Genomic DNA, 17,854 nt, shown 5'->3' with positions numbered 1-17,854 from the left:
GTCAAATGGGGTAATTTAGCAGGTTAAGCTAGATCAAGATGCTATATTATCCCCACTTATGTTATTATATTAAATTTATTCAGTACATACCAGAACTCTGATATTCACATACATATTCTAGTTTCAGCTAAATAAGTTTTTTAAACCATTACAGAAATTTTTTACTTAGTCGTTACTAAAAGAAAGTTTTGTGAATTTCTCAAAATAACTTCTGCCTCAAAAGCTAGAAAGTGAAGAAGAGAACCATAGTCCCAATTGGAGACCAGATGCTGTTCTCAATCCTGTATGCCATGGGAAGAAATATGAATAACTGCTTTTCAACAAGAATCTGCATCTTAGTCTCACTTACAGGATACATATGCTTCCCAGACCACACCTCAAAACTTCAAAACAAAAATACCAACTCTGAACAGAACACAGCTCTTTTGTAAGCAAGAGACTTACCAATGAAGGGTCAAGGTAGCTGTGCGTGGTTGACCAGGTCTGTGGAGCAATTAAACTGTACAATGGAAACTGCTGTTGGGGACTGTATACAGGAGGTAAGTAAAAGGATGTTGTGTAACGCTGCTGCGTGTAGATGTTCATATCCAGAGGTCTATATCCATTCTTTGGCAAAAATGTGTTTATAGCTATTGCCTTTGCTTTTATCCTTGCCTGCAAAGGAGATTAGATTATTTATTACAGCAGCCTTTCAGATTTAATCAGGATGGTTCAAACTAGCAGATCTCAAACTTGACACTTGTCAGTCATTGCTTTCTCCTTCAAGGAAGGCAGGAACAGCTGAATGCTTCCCTGCTGATGCTGGGTTGAACATACTGCAGCCAGAAAGGAGGAAAAGGAGAAGTATAATAGCACGCACCACATTTCAAAACCAATCTCCAGGTCAAACATTTGTGAGATTGGACCACCTTAATATATATTAGAAAACATTAAATGGTACCCCACAAAAAATAGAATGTACACATAAAAATAAAATAAAGTTCTGTTTACCTTAATGGGTTTTCCTTGGAAAGTTTTCACTTCTTCTCTAAGGTATCTGTAAGCCTTTAAAAAGTCATTGAAAAATTTGTCAAATATAATTTAAACAAAGGCAAGTAAGTTTTGACAGGCTAAGCCAAACAATAATTCTTGAAGTGTCTGTTAATGTTAGACTACAGAAAACCCTCATATTTAATCTGCATTTAGTGAGATTTAAGTTATCACTGTAGAAGTGCTTCAGTAGCCTTAAAACAAGATTTTCAGTCTTACAAATAAAACATTTCAATGCGTCATCTAAAATATCAATGCTCTTAGCACCTAAAATTATAGCTTTGGCCAGGAAGCCAGGATATGCAAACAAGATAAAACTTAAAGGGTTATATTTAATAATGCTGATAACTGAGTATTAGCTAACGGGAAGCATTAATGTTTAAAGGATTTTTTTCTTTCTTTCAAGAGTTCTTACACATCTGTAATACAGCTTATGACCCAATTTAATCCTCCCTTTATTTCACCCATTTTCTGTTATATCCTAAAATGCATTAAAAAAAAAGCATTACCTGCTGTGCATCGGCCTCCGATTCAAATGTGATGAACCAGTTGTCATTATAGGCAAACTCACAGTTGATAAACTTAGGCAAATTATCACCTTTGAAAAGTGCTTCAACCTCCTAAGGAAAGAGGTTTTGACAAAAAGATAGAGAAGCGCATGAGGGAAATGAAGTAGAAAAAAACAGCAGTTTAAAGTATGAAATCCTAGAATTCCTTGTAAGTACATTTCAGCTTATAAAACAGAAATTGAGGAGAGCAATTGTTCTCAAGTTTGAATGCTAACTCTCTAAGCTCCCCATTAGTTAGGAGAAATAAAAACAAGCACTGCCTAGGACATGTCACAAGCAGAAGCTGCTTGCTCCCTTGAGATCAGGGGAGATAAGTTATTTAGGCAAATGAGAGAGACTTAAGTTCGGCATCAAGTGCAGATTCTTCTGAATAGCTGTTCTGTCTTTCCTATCACTAACAGTTAAGACCACTTCTTGGCTACTCTTTTTGTGAGGCACCAGTGTCCATCAAGTGAATGATACTTCCCTTGTCTACAAATCCATGGAATCACACAAAAACCAAACCAGCACAGGATAAGAGATTGCTGCCCCTTTGGCAGAAACTGGGACGTGCACTTTAACTCAAGTGGCTACAGATGAGTGTATCTGAGAGCAGTACTTATGTTACCTAAAAAAATAAAGAGCTAATTTCTATATTAAAAAAATACATCTTAGACTTCTTAAAATTATTTCACTATGCTATTCAATTATACTATTTATTTTTGTCACCAAATGAAGACAAGCAGCATCAAAAAGCAAAGCAGCTTGGGAGGACCTGCAGTTCGTTGGAACACTGCTGCTTAAATAAAGCCTGCCCATGCTAAGTCAGAAAACACATCCCAGTAAGTTTGAATGATTAAATCTAAAATTGTCAGACTGGAAAATGTAAACACAGTATGTAAAATACCTCCCTAAGACCACCTATTATGAAAATGAAGAGTTCTCAGAACTCTGCTAGTGTTTTACTTGTAAGCATTTAAGAGAGACTACTTAATGCTAATATATCCAACATGATAACCCGGTGACAGCAAGAAAAGCAATCTAAGATATTAAAAGCTGAGAAGTGTTTTAAATTTCTAAAGGAAGTTTAGCCTTTCAAAGGAACAGGTATTTTAAAGCATATAACGCATCTGACTGCTTCCCTCTGATTCCTTTTAGCATATTGTTTTACGCCTCTGTATATTAAGGCCATTTACCTTACTGTAAATTTTTAATGTAACTACTACTTACACATTCAAAGAATCCACCTCACTACTGTTATATTAGCTCCATAAGCTAGCAGGGATCATTAGGTATATCTTTCTTTGTTTTTGTTTGCTATTTATCCAAGTAGCTAAGAGTTCAGTGCGTACAGAGAAGCCAGAGTCCAAGAAAATAATGCTCATTTCTCCTGAACACAGCAGTGTCAGTTATTCAGCCCTCTGTAGAACTACAGATTCTACTGCAGTGTTCCTATGAGTGACATGCTTCTGCCAAATACTTGCTATCCAAACAGTCACTACTGAGATTTAGAAATGCAGTTAATAGTTAAGAAACACAATATTCTTATTGAAAGCTGGAAAAAAAAAATCTAACTTCCAAATCTTAAAAGAGAAAGATTCCTTATTGAACAGTTACTCACTTCGATGGGGGTAGATTCAGGAACTTCACGTAAAATCACAATACAGCGATTCTGATTTGGCCTAACTTTCTCTCCCTTCTCATCCACTTGGACTAAAGGCAACGCTAAGAGAAAAAAGAAACATACTTTAGCTGTCAGCAATCATAACAACGAGGCATACAGGATGAAGCTGTGGACATAGTTTTACTGTAAACTTGTTAGCACTGAATATTTTTGATCATTTAACATTAAAAAATTGAAGATAACTGATATTTTCAAATATGAAACTGAACAAACATTCTTTAAACTCTTAAAATCCTTTCTGGTCTTTCAGATTAAGAAATTCCAATTCATTAGCTATTCCTTTTAAGCTGCACATCAAGTCTTGTTCTTCCTACTTTGGTGGTAACATCCAGTTTCCTTTTCTGAGAAATTAAATTCATATTATTCTTATTTACATACATCATTACTCAATACTTCATACGCGAAGTAGATCTCACTGTAACTGTGATGATCTAAACTTGAAGATGCTTTATTTAAAGTTTTATAGGAAAAGGATAATTTGATTGTAATGTGACAAACAACAAAAAGATACTGAAAATCTAATAGAGTCCTACAGCAATAACCAAAATGCTTTTTAGTATTGAGCAATTTTTACTTACATCTCAGCACTTCAACAATCAAATCCATATCAGTACTGAGTTTCTTGACATGATCGAGGTTTGCTACTGTCATTATTGGCACATACTGATCACTGTCCATCTGTGATATAAGGTACATGTCACTGGCAAGATTTTCTCTGTTGGGAGAAAAAAAATGGGGTCATGTCATAGACATAACTTTTCCTGATCTTTAATGAACTTGAGACAAAAGCTCTGTATCGCAAAGTAGAAGGCAGACTCCTGCAGTAAGCTGTATTTTCAGTGTTTTCACCTGTTCCCCAGCCCATTCACTTACCACGTTCATTAGCTCTACCTCACAGAAACCATGAAAATGGAATTTTGTGTTCCCCCCCCCCTTCATGCCTTAGTAACAGCATCTTCCTGTTCAGGCAGCACTTTACCCCCACAAGCATGAAACACTAAAGTATTTACTACTTCAAATGACTACTGGCTGTAAACGATGATGCAGGAGTACACGGATTAGGAATTGTTCTGTTACTAAAACAGGTGTTCAGGATTTATTATTATTATTTTTAACTACAATACAAGCCCCGAGAACAGTTAATTACAGATGAACTGCTTTGATGAGCTTGTAGTCTACACTAGAACGTGTACTATTCAGAACCCATAACTTTTTTTTAGCTGACTCTTACCTTAAAGGAACCTACATGCACAAAAATGCTAGTTTGTATCAATGAAAATTTTGAAAGGTTAGCTTATGCAAAGCTCAAAGGGATTAAGCTACTCACTTTTAATTTGCAAAAGAAACCCAGTAACAATTGTACAAGCATATTCACTTCACATGAATTTTAAGAACTCTTACTTCAAAGTAGTACATTTACTAGCTTATGTTTTAGGCCAAAAACATCTCTAAGAGGTTTATCAATATGATATTATGGAATATTTGTGCTAGTTCCTCTAAATTCTCATCATTTCTTCAGTTTTAATTGGTTGCTGTGAAATACATTAATATACATGCCAAATTAGGTATGGGACCTTGTTAGTTATCCACTTGTTTGCTACATTCATACATACCTAGATAAGCAAAATTCCAGTGTTTTTTTCAGTAATTCTCGTAGATCTTCCTGACCTTCTGGCAGCAACTGTTCATTTCCACCTGAAGTTTAATAAAATTTTAAAGTTTTCAAATTTGAAGCTGCTTTAGAAGAGCAGCTTCAAACATGCCAGTAAATACTGAACTCATTTAACTCATATCTGTCTTTCAGTTTTATGAAACTAACCAATTACTAGCTGACTAAACCCAAGAAAACAGCAAGCAAGGAATGGCAAATCGTTTCTCAATCCCAGCCTCGCTCTAAATTCCTAATACACTAACTCAGACAAGTTGGTTTCATATATGTAGTTATGAAATATTAACAGTTGTGATCAACAGAAACACCCAACACATTTTCTTCTTCCTCACCTCTCATCTTAGTTCAAATAGTAATCCTATATGCATCTAGCAGACCTTCTGTCCCATGAAATATAAGCAGTTTAATCCTTACACTGGTTTCCAGAAGTTTCTTAAAACATACCATTTGGTGTAGACTACAACTGCTAACAACTGTATTGAATCACAGAAGTCAAAGAAATTAAACTAAGTTGTTGCTTATGTTAGAGTTTTAATGACAAGACTCATCTTTAATTCACCACATTAATACTTGTGAAAGTATTACATGAATTTTACCTCTGTGCCTGACCCAAATACAAAGCATGAAGCTTAGGTATGTAGATATCTCATGTACATATACTAAGGACCCACATTCAAAATAACATTTCAGAAGACACTAATGAGTTACATCCAAAAGTTACAATAGTTTCTGTACAGTAGCTCATGAGGCCAATTTCGTGGAAAAATACGTTTTTTAAACATATCTAAGTCCAGAGAAAAAAAGAGATGCTTTCTGTTACCTGTCTGAGTAGTTTCATGCATAGACTCATACTCAGAATGATCAAGAGCCAAAGAGTTCATATCTGTCTGGTCTGACACCAAAACAGCTGGCGATGACTCCTGCAGCTCTGTCAGCACCGCATTCTGATGCTTTTTGTCACCATCTCCTTTAGCATCCAGTCCTGCAATGGAGATCACAGAGGTAACACACACTTTCAAAAAGTACTCCTTCTGATCACAGTAGCATCATGTGAGTAGTTGAAACCAGATCTGAAGTGCTAAGAGTTGCCTGCTTGGTTGCATTCCTTTTTTTTTTTTTTTTTTTTAAATATGAAATTGAAAAGGTTCTGCACTGAATTTTAACTCTTGCTTGAGGAACAGCTAAAGACAATATGATTTTTACCTTCTTTACATGAATCTGGAGGCTGGTCAGGTATTTCTTCCCACGTTTTGCTCACACTACCATCAGTGGCACCACTTGCTTCCAAATGTAACATATGATTTCCCCACACCTTTGCATTCGGATTTAACTCAGAAACCTTGGCTGACTCCTACAAAATAATTTTTTTTTGGTTATACACTTCACGGATACATAGCACATACCTATGTACTTATATTTACAGTTACAAAGCACAGTATCAGATGTACATCTCAATACAGTAACGCCAGGTTTTTTCACATCTGAGTATAATGACTGAAGTCCAATAGTGATTTCAGGTACAAAAGTAACTAAATTGTATAGCACAGAATTCATTTTTCATATTATGAAAGACCAGAAAAGATTAGCCAAGCAGCAAACAAGAACTCATTTTTTGCTTCTGACAAACTAACACAACTTGTACTTGCCTCGTACCTGAACTAGACTTTAGGCAGTCTCTAATATACATTAACACTGACTGGTTTCATTCTGTTTCTGCAAAAGAACACTTAAAGAAAACATAAAACCATGCTTGTTCTCCTTTTAGACTCAGTCATCTGCAAGAGTTTTAAGGAAGTATTAGGTAAAATTGAATGCAATCAGACATATGTGATTAGTATTGTTATTTACAGAAATAAACAGAGTATTAACAAAAAATTAGAGTAATTTTTTTCCTCAGACAGGACAAAAGGAATCAGTTAACAGTTTCAGTTAAATCGTTTGGATCTACCGTTTTTTGACCTGGACTAGAAATAGTTAAACTTAATGGTAACGTATGATGATATATAATCATTATATATGTGGTTATATTTGCACTTCAGAGACTGCTCTCTGCAGTGCCAGCAACTACAGTGCTTCCATCAATAGCGCAAGACAGTTGTCTTGTTTTGCTATTGCCCAAGCAAAACGTATGAAGTTATTCCATGCTCACATCTTTGGCATGTATTAATATGATTACTGTGTTGAGAAAGAGCATTGCTCATGAAATCAGACACTATTTATACTTAAATTTGTTTAGTGAATTAAGGGATGCTTCAAAAGTTACCTAATTCAAGACAAGCATTTTGTATCTCCATGAAGCTTTGATTATTCTGAACATTTACATCCATGTAAGTTATTATCATGGACAACATACCCAAAAGGTTTTTTTTTTTAAAAAAAAAAAAACAACCACAGATCCAAGGAGAAAGATCTCAGCTTAAACACATGTACCGAGTGACAGAGAGAGGGCTGGTAAAATGTGGAAAACATGCTGGACATTGGTAGTAAGGATTCAAAGATGACAGCAAGTGCTACTTGTTTCCATTTTATTAAATGCAAAAAGCTTCCCTAGAAGATGAACTTAGGTGCTAGTGAGATCTGCTTCTGGCACTTCAATTGCTGGGCAAGGTCAGAGCAGCTGCTGTAACATGGTCGCTGCAGAAAACAATACTAAGCAGTGGCTCTGCCCAATGGCAGAGGATGAAGAGCAGCAGCTGTCACAGGTCAGGTTTGTTTCTTTCTTAACCCAGGTAGCCAAGATGCAGTCGAGTTCATCCCCATGCTTCTCCTGTAGCCATTTGTTTCTACAGCACTTTGGAAAAAGATCTCCAGAAGTGAGCAAAAGGTTTTCTCACTGCTATCAAGCAAAAACTTTAAGACTTCAGGAAATCCACAAACATTTTTTTCCAATACAAAGGTAAAGAGCACAATTAACTGTGTTCCATGCATTGAAGTGTTCACCTCAAGTTCATCTAGAATTGATAACTTGCAATCAAGATACCTTACCCAAGATATTCAAGCTTTCAGACATGGTAAGCAATCAAAAATGAAAAAAGATCAACATTTGGTAACATTTTGGACTCTTACATTCTGTTTAACATTCAACTTTGCAAAGGAAAGAAATGAGTAGTCAGCTTCAGGATAAAAAAAACCATATGAAACAGTTAACTATTCAATGAAAACATAGTTTGACTTAGTTTATTTCAATTTAAGCTCCAGTCTAAAGATTTTACATCAAATCACTTGTGCAGAATACTTACAAATTCATCTTTATCTTGCCAGCCCCAAACACCAACATTCTCTAGAGCTAGCAGTTGATAAGGGTATCTTCCCACTGCATACGAAGCACCTGCTAGATCCTCAGGTTCGTTCTGGAAGTTTTCACCATCTATATATTGTCCGTCACTCTTTACAGTTCCATTAAGAATTGTATTATTCCATAAAAAGCCCATCAGGTATTCACCATTACCAGCAGTGATAGTGTCAGGAAACAGCTGATTTGTCAGATCAGCACTGCCACTCGGGAGACTTACACAATGTGACCGCATTTCAACTTGGGGATTTTGTCTGTTCAGTTTATAGGAATATTCCTGGTTACTTGATACGTCTTCCATTGGATCTAATATGCACTTCTCACTTTTCACTCCCTGAAATCCTTTGGCAACAGCACAAGTACTGTGTATTTCATATGAAGGAGTAGCAGCATATTTGTCTACCTGCTCTGGGTCAACAAAAACTCCTAGCTCTTTGTTTGAGAAAACCTTGTGATCTGACTGCACGTGTTCACAACTTGTGGTCGAGTCTTTCGCTGGAGTGTTTAATATGTAACTGGCGTCTTTTAGTTCAGTAGTCTCAGCTTCTAGCTTTAAATTCCCAGTGGTTAAAGCTCCTACAGATGACAAACTAGAAACAGTGAGATTTTCCTCCTTGGAGTCAATACTGACACAGTGTTCCACTTCATTCTGAAGATTACATTCATTTGTGCCACATACACTTTTTTCAGGAGTTTCCGGTTGTATTTCAGTAAAAGGACCAAAAGAAACTTGACTATTCCCAAATTCTGGTTTTGGACAGACACAGTCAGATGTCTGATCCTCTGCCACTGGTTTATCATGCACATGAGAATATGAATTTTGACACAATGAAGGTAAAAAATTACAGTCGTTATGAAAAAGACTATTAGTATCTTCAAGGGTTTTAGAGTCATTTATCAATTTCCCACTCCCACACACACAGCTGTCCAATATTACAGGTAGAGTGTACTCACAGTAAGTACTTCTATCATGAGTCAAGTCTTTACTGAAATTTAAGCTGTTGCTGTCACGATCAGCGATGTTATCATCAGAATTGTGTTTTGCATTTTCTGCCTCGTTGTTAATTGTTTCGTTTGGGTGAACTTCAGTGTTTGTCTGTTTCACAGATTCTATTATATCCCCAGCTATTGTGGCTAGGTCAGTCCCTGCATTCCACTGATTTTCCATTGCATAGAAGGAACATACATCCTGCTGTTTATCTTGTCCACAGTTCAAGCCCATTTTGTTCACATCCTCATGCTCCACAGACACAGAAGAGACAATGCTTTCCTTATCTGAATTTGAAAAGCTGTATACTTTACCTTTATTCCCTGGTGATTGTCGTGAAATCTGAAATTCAATGCCGTTTTTCTGTAGGACTATTTCATCTGTTCTTGCATTATCTAGTTCACGAGATGACAAAGTACCACCACTTACCCACGACTGAGTTCTGCTGAAGCTACCAGCTTCTTCAAGCACGTTGTCTTTTAGCTTGGTGCTTCTCATACAGACATCTTCCTCTATGCTCCGTAGAGACACCACTCCAGCTGGCACCTTGCTTTCAGTACAACCCTTAATTTGAGTTTGAAAATCAGAACTTTCTTCCAAGCTTTCATGCATTTCAGACATATTCAAAGTTTCAAGGTTATGCAGAACTGTACCTGTGCATTTCTCTTTATCTTTCAAGAATTCTCCCCAGACGCTGTGATGTTCACTAGAGCCAGGTGCAAGATTTTGGCTATCGTAAAACATGCTTTGAGATGTTCTGTTTTCCACATATGGGTTTTCTTCACATCCTGGCTTTAGGATGAAGCATTCTTCATCATTTTTTTCTGCACGTTGACTCATCAAAAAAGAATCACTGTCTGTTTCATGCAACTCTAATAATTTAAAGTTGCCCCTCATATTTTCTACCACTTGTTTACTGTTTACAACACCTGAGGGATGCAAGTTTAAACCATTCAGTACAAAATCAGAATTATCTCCCTCAATTTTTCCTGAATTGCATGGCTCAGTTTTTAATGATACACTAGAAATACAATCACAAACATGTTTCATGTTTTCTGAATTAGGGCTGTATTGGTCCTCTCCAGCAGAATCCACGGTTTTTACAGAATGGCAACTTCTACAAAATGATTCATCCCAACTGACACCATTACATGTGTTATATTCCTCCTCTTGTTGACTCTCAGGGACAACTTCGTTGCATGCTTCTGCTTTTAAACCATTTGTTACTACACTGCCCATGTTTAACCTATGCATCTGATATTTGTCAGTTGGTGAGCTACTGTAAGAAGACTGGATGACCATGCTACAGTATTTCCCTGTTTCCTTGTTCTGCACATTTGATATATCCTCATTTTTACACACAGACGGTTCTTTCTGTGAATTAAGCTTAGATTCCACTTGTGCTGACTGCTGCACTGGAAATTCCCTCTCGCTGTCTAGAGGCCATGCCATGCTGTGCATTCCTTCATCAGTAACAGCTGAGTTATCTATGTCTGCTGCAATCTTTTCATGCATGGTAACTGGCCCCTCTTCATCACCTCTAAGATCTTCAGCATCTACAACACAAATACTGTAGAACTCCCTCTCTTTTGTACGTTGTTTGTCGTCTGCATCAAGATAAGAAAAGGTTGGAGACATCTGCCTAAGTGAACCTGAAGCTTTTTGTAGGCTGTCACTCCTGTTGTCTTCAACATTAACTATCATTGTGTTCTGTATTGAATGGTTGCATGCATAATCATCCAGTAAATTTCTATTTAAGGAAGTTTCATCCTGTAAGCCTTTGTCTATGATGGCTGGTATATATGAAGTAGAAATACAATCAAATGAGCAATGCTCTTCTGCGACTACATTTTCATTATTACTGTTACTACTATTTTCTATATTGCTCACGTGCTGACTACTCTCATGTTTTTCAGATGCATCTTTTTTAATCACCTCATCTTTCTTTCGTTCACTTTTCTGTAGGCTTCCATATGTACCTGAGACCTTCGGAAGATGACTAAAAGAATTTAAAAAGCTAGAAGGTCTGTCATATGCTCTCCTAGAGCTCTCACAGGAACTATTCTCCATACTTTCATACGACATATATTTTGCTTTTCTATCCCAGGGCCCAGATTTAGAATTTGACACTGCGCAATCATCCGTACGAACGCACTCAATGCCGGCTACCACAGCTTCCCCATTAATTGTCCTTCCCACTGTATGCAGATTCTTCCTTTCTACAGCTCCTAAAATTGAAGATAAAGTTTTACTTATCCTTGAGTCTGGGGCTTCCTCTTCCACAGGTTTTTGTAACAGGCCAGTTTTCTCCTCGTTCGTGCTGTTACTCAACTCCTTACTGAAGCAGCAGCCCATGTTTAATTAGCGTCAAAGGAGCCTTCTCATTGCGAATCACCCTCCTCTGTACACTAAGCTAACTTTCTACTGCTACTGAGGAGACAAGTCAACACCCAGCTGCCAAAAATAGCATACTTGAAAATCATGCAGGGGTTCATATGTCAGTGCCACTCAAAGTCCAAATCCCAGTTGCTGAGCAATGTTTTAGTATTTCATCATATGCACTGCAACATTCAAGCCAAATAATTTTCCTAATGAGATTACCGTCTGTTTACAAGTGTTACAAAGTCTTACAAACTTCCATTGTTTAATTTCCTGAAGTTTCCTTCATCTAAATTTCTAAAATATTTAAATGGCATCTTCCACAGTGTCTGTGTGCCAAAGAACTGCTTGCCTTCCAGTTTAACATGACTCCCACTTTATGTACAATGCAGTCTGGCTTCACCTGTTTAAAGCCGATTTAAAGACTAAACTAGTAGAAGCAATTACATCAAAGAAGTTCTGTACCGTTTCCTCCTTCTCTCTCCCCCTCTATAGCTGAATCTACACCGAGATTACTTCTTTAGGAAAAACAGGCTAAAGATAGATAAGACCTCATGTATTCCATTGAACAGTCATTGTACGTTATCAGAATCTAATTTTGTTCCAAGGCTTTTTTTTTTTTTAATTGTTATCTGCATGGAAAAAAGAGAATGCATAGTCTGTGAATTACAGCCATGGAAGTGGCCTCACAATCACCTGTATGTCTTGTGAGACTGTGGCAGGATTAATTACACTTAATTCGTCCCCAAAATTGTGTATTATTTAACCTAAAAAAAGCTCAGAAGAATTTAAAAGCTAGTTTGACTAAATCTTAAGTGCCGGAAGTCAGTCAACAGTGTAAATACTGTTTACTATATGCAAACTGAGTTCCTTCTAGAAGTCAGAAGAACATCTTAACACATTTTTAAGTATGAGGATTTCTGCTATTCCAAGTCCCTTCATAAATTAAAAAGATACACGTATATTCTCCTTCAAAAATAAACAGCCATAAAAAAAATCTAAAACTGCCCAAACTTCTCTGCTCTCAACAGAGTGGTTCCTATATTTGCTTTTACATAACCTCACATCCTTTAGACATCCTTTCAAATGTTACCTCAGCAGTACATTAAACCAAGTGATCATTTCCAACTGGTTACAACCCTATAACAAGCTTAATCAAGATCTACTAGAATTAGAGGCATAAGTTAGCCTGGTAGCTTTTCTTCATTGTATTCATAGCAGTATACAAGGGTACTATGTTAATTAAAGCAGCTGTCTTTCAGATAACTGGAACTAGATCTACTTTAATTTATACTGTAAACTACACTTGCAGGGTAAGTGCTGCTTAACACACCTATATATATCCATGCTCCAATTTTCCACTATCTTTTTTGTTTTACCTTTTTTGCTGTAACTTATTTCAGAGTTGCTTTCATGGCAAGAGAAGGATAGAATCGTATCTAACATATCCTTGTGGTTCTCATCACAGACATATCATATGCTCTCTTCCAAAAACTCCAGGAATTTTATTTTATTTAAAACCTGAGATGCCCACAGTCACATTTTCCCTACAATCTTTCACTTTCTTTATTCCAATAGAAAAAAACTTACAACTGTAAACACAGTAGTGAACGTAGTTGATGCTTAAGAGTAATTAAGCATTAGCTCTTCCTTCGTCATTCATGTCTTGTTGGTAAAACAAAGTTCACATGTTTAATGAAACACAAAAGGAAGTAAAACAGAGTTTCATATTGAAGATTGTGGGGGGGGGAAAAAAGAGTGACCCTGGACTGAACCACAGTAAGTGAAACAAAAGCTAGGCAGAAAGCAAGAAAATCTCTCTCTGTCTCAAATTGTTCACAACCTTGCAGGGAGCAATGCACAACTGCAGGCACACTCTTGAAATTCAAATATTTCACTTCATACAGCTTGCACTACAGAACAGTAAGAACAGTCAAGAACAGCAGCGTTCACACATTAAGCAACATGAACCAAACTAAACTTAAGCACAATCATCCCATAAACTTGACAGGTAATGCTCAACACGTAACGCCCTCCCCAAACAGAGGTAAGAATCCATAACCATTCTGTTCCCTTCTCTGAACCTTTGAGAAAATATTCAAATATTATTGCAAGTATGTAGAATGCTCTGAAAGTAATGCATCCTATTTATTTCCACAGAAACCGCGACAGATATATAGAGCACAATAACACTGTTTAACAGAGCAAATTCTCAGCTACAAAGCCCTGTTAGACCTCATTGCAGCATTTCAGTACCTAAAGGGAGCCTACAAACAGGAGGGGAATCAACTCTTTGAAAGGGTTGATAACTGCAGGATGAGGGGAAATGGTTTTAACTTGAGGGAGGGGAGATTTAGGTTGGACATCAGGGGGAAATTCTTTACAGAGAGAGTGGTGAGGTACTGGAACAGGCTGCCCAGGGAGGTTGTGGATGCCCCATCCCTGGAGGTGTTCAAGGCCAGATTAGACGGGGCCCCGGGCAGCCTGGTCTAGCATTAGGTGGGAAGGTTGGTGGCCCTGCATGTGTCAGGGGGGTTGGAGATTCATGATCCTTGAGGTCCCTTCCAACCCTGGCCATTCTGTGATTTTATTTCTCAACCCAGTCACCACCATTAGCTATGCATTTTCACCAGCAACCAACAAGAGCCTGCATGCCAGACTCATGAAAACCTGTACCAGCGGAGGTGACCCACTGCTGAAACACACCACCCATCACCTCACTGTGCTCACACCCACTCAGTGGTCTTCATAAATGTCCAGCAAACGTCAGTGCATGTCAACGGGTACAGTTTTTTCCACATGGAGGAATTCAATTCCCAACCTTTGCTTCATAGCATTTCCTCGTCAGACACCATTCTGTCAGACTGCCCCTCTGCTGCCATCTGTCACACAGCAGCAATATGTAATGGGGTATTGGTGGGAAGGTTCAACCTCTTCTGCCACTGTATCGAAATCCAACTTCTGACATCATGGGCCAACATCGTAAAACAGGCGGCATTACTTTCAGAGCAGCCCTCTCAGTTTCTTAGCTTACTTGTATGTGTAACACAAAAAAACATGCAAAGCTATAATACAGCTGCCATGTATCCTTTTCTCTCCAGAGGATCTGCTCACAGAACAAATGAATTAAAGAAAATGATGCTTCTAAAGCACTTACTGTATATTTAAATACCATATACAGCAGACTGATACATAGAACCACACTGGTTAACTTTCAAGAAAGAACTCCTGTTCACCACTAATCCTTTGGCCATTACAAAGATTGGCTAGGAAATAAATGCATTCCCTCCTCAGCAAGTTTGTTTTGCAACTGCAGAGTAACGAAAAAGGAGAACTACCCTGCCCCCAGGTTATCTAATGTGTGAAGCCTCAGAAGTGCCTACAGATAGATTGTTCTTAAGGATAGGAAGTCTGATGCATCATTGCTGCCATCTGCTGCATTTTTTTTAATTCTCCCCTGGGACAAAGTTATTCAACATGCTTGTATCCAGCCTGGCTCAGACTCAGAGCTATGCCAAGCCACTTCTCTCTTAAGCATTCCCTGGAACAAAGTACAGGGAGAGGGGGAGGGATTGTTTGTAAGAGGATTTTTTTTTGAAGAAATGCCACGAGCAAACAATTCAACTGTTTTTAATGTCAGCATTAAGTCACATCAGTACTTGCAAATCCTTTAACTATTCAGACAGCTCTTTGTCAAGTGAAGAATTAACACAATATTCCCCTCTGTGATACAGCACAAAGTTTTTGGAAAAGAACTCAGTTCTGGGCAAAGGCCACTTTCCCTGTGCCTTAGCAAGCAGTCGTACTATCAACCAATGATAAGAAAACGTGAGCAGCAGTTCAGGCAAAAAGAGGGTTCTACTAGTTTTCCCATACTCTTCATGTGCAAAGGCATGTTCTGTACTTGTTCCTTCACTTTTATCTAAGAGTTCTAGTGATTATTTCTAATTTTAAGCACCTACAGTGCATACTCATCAAGCGTCATTTCTCAATAATGTTAATTGTGGGATCACCATAAAAAAAAGCATGAGAAATCTAAGCAGAACTTGCCCACAGTACTCTTACACTACATCACCTGAGGTTGTTTGCTCAACTTGGAAGGCACAGTAAGTCTTAAAAGCCTTCTGGCTAGGCTAAACACCTCCACCTGACTTGAAAAGCACTTCTGAAACTAAAAGAATTGGTGCTCTACCACTTCAGAGCTGGATTCAGCTGGGAAGAAGGGTGGAAACGGAACTGCTCTGAAGCAGCACTTTCACAACTTGAACAATTTGTTATTTTTAGTCCTATATCTGACATGCACCTGTGCAGAAAGCCAAAAGTCAATGTCTTTTTTAATAGTAGTGCATATTCAGACTACATTCATGTCTACATATTTCTGCAAACTTTGTCATGGAATAAGGGTTTAAATTTATATATACAGATTCAGAGAATTTAGTTTTAAAATACAGTTTAAATGTAAGGTTATAATACCACAGGTTTAAACAGCCATTACAACATTCTAACATTTTACTAAAAAAGTGATAAATGACACTAAGTCATGCAATTGCAATCAGCCCTTAAACAATGATTACTCTACTCTCCAAGGCAATTACCTGATGTCTTGCCTACCACCAGTCACAGAAAAAGAGCAGAGCAGTATCACAGCAGAGATCACAATGTCACTGCTGCAGATTTCAGGAAAACAGCTGAGCAGAATGTTTAACTTTCCCTCCAGAATATCAAGGTTAAGAGGGCTGTTAAAAGTTTGTATATATACATTTTACTTATTAAAACAATTAAAAACAGCCTTCGAAATCACCTAAATGTGCAGAGCTGTTCAGTACTTATTTTCTAAATGTACAACATGACAAAAACCTAACACTGGGCAGTTAGTGTTCAAGATGTTGACAATCCTCCATCTCATGTTTAAAGCAAATTGTGACCTCTTGAATTATTAAATATCACCTACAAGTTATACAAACTGTTAGTAGTTAACACTTAATCGGCACATACTGTAATACTATGTATTGTTAAATGACCTAAGAATTATACACTATACTGAACTTTTGCTCAGCTATTACACACAGCCCTACATTAAACTGGAGAACAACATCTCCTCAGTTTCCTTTCAATTCTATCAGGTTTTTTCTTGAATGGATTGTTGAATAATTTTTGAATGTACACTAGAAGCTCTTAAATTTAAGATATCCTTTCATATGAACTCCAAAATAAACATCGTAGGAAGCACAAGGATTGCTTCAAAAAGTAATGCCTCCTTGTTTATTATGTTGGCCCATGACATGGTGGTGGTGGTACCACAGTAGAGGTTGAATCCTCTCATCAATATTCCACTTGTAAGTGTAAGCTAATATTAAAAAGCAGTTCAGGAGGATCCTCAAGTTGCCAATGTCTTTCAGTCAACTTACATGCAAAGCAACCAAAGTTCTGCTGTTGAATACTACTGAAATCAAAGAAGACTTCAGTTAGAATGTTAGAATGAACCACGTTAGTTTTAGAATCAAACCACATTAGGCATTAAACAGCAGCATACACTGCTTTATAGTCATTTTAAGACAGAAGACTACATCTGAAAGTCTTTGAAATCTGCTAGTAAACAACTAACCTCTACATCATTAACGTAAGTAAGCAACCTTGAAAAGTTATTTCTGAATGGTTATATCATTTGTCATAACACCAAAACTTCAGCTTGAAATCATTAATTACTCACTATCAGTTCAGCATTACTAACAATAAAAAACACATTAAGTTTTGGTCCTGCCAAAGAAAGTAGACCAAGTGCCTGAAAACTGTCAGTACAAATTCCGCAGCTTACCTATCGAAGTGCCAGAAAAACCACCTGGACCAAGCATAATGCAATCCTAGTAGAATAGCATAGTCAAAATAGCTAGGGAAAGTAATTCACCAAATTTAAGTATATTTAAAAAGACTCCTGAAGATATCACCAGATTCCATGGTAGTATGACTTCACAACAAACATATGCTGGAGCAGTGATCACTGAAGACATAAACCCACCCTGCAGAAAAGGTTCTGGCTAACAGCAAGTTGAATCCGAGTCATCACTGTGATTTGGCAGCCATGAAAGCCAATTGTATCCCAAGACGCAGCAGCCCCAGCACTGCCAGCTGGGTGAAGGGAGGGACTGCTCCCATCTGACCTCACCTAGACCACCGTATAAAAGTTTGGGCACAATGTAAGAACGTAAAACAGAGCACATCCACAGGAGGGCTGTGAAGACTGGGAAGGGTCTGGAGGACAAGGAGC

The 17,854-nt window shown here is 37.6% G+C and overlaps 1 protein-coding gene across 7 annotated transcripts in view; it reads right to left on the bottom strand.

Annotated features, from left to right (window-relative positions):
- The window catches only part of LARP4B (La ribonucleoprotein 4B), a 53,436-nt gene that overhangs the window by 16,030 nt on the left and 19,552 nt on the right, over window positions 1–17,854 (bottom strand). For 3 of the 7 annotated variants that reach the window (XM_031615981.2, XM_031615983.2, XM_090143112.1), the window contains exons 3-10: window positions 6,134–6,281; window positions 5,751–5,912; window positions 4,875–4,956; window positions 3,840–3,976; window positions 3,199–3,302; window positions 1,539–1,649; window positions 991–1,044; window positions 445–654 (exon numbers count right to left, since the gene is read on the bottom strand). In XM_031615981.2, coding sequence (XP_031471841.1) covers window positions 445–654; window positions 991–1,044; window positions 1,539–1,649; window positions 3,199–3,302; window positions 3,840–3,976; window positions 4,875–4,956; window positions 5,751–5,912; window positions 6,134–6,281 — 1,008 coding nt within the window. Of the gene's footprint in view, window positions 1–444; window positions 655–990; window positions 1,045–1,538; window positions 1,650–3,198; window positions 3,303–3,839; window positions 3,977–4,874; window positions 4,957–5,750; window positions 5,913–6,133; window positions 6,282–8,169; window positions 16,981–17,854 lie in introns of those variants that run through there. The other 4 variants (XM_090143108.1, XM_090143109.1, XM_090143110.1 and 1 more) reach the window with 2 other exon arrangements.

Source organism: Phasianus colchicus, chromosome 6, assembly GCF_987193195.1.
Source record: "Phasianus colchicus chromosome 6, bPhaCol1.hap1.1, whole genome shotgun sequence".
NCBI classification, from domain to species: Eukaryota; Metazoa; Chordata; class Aves; order Galliformes; family Phasianidae; genus Phasianus; species Phasianus colchicus.
The sequence above is the reverse complement of the archived record's forward strand: the minus strand, read 5'-3'. Positions and strand labels throughout refer to the sequence as shown.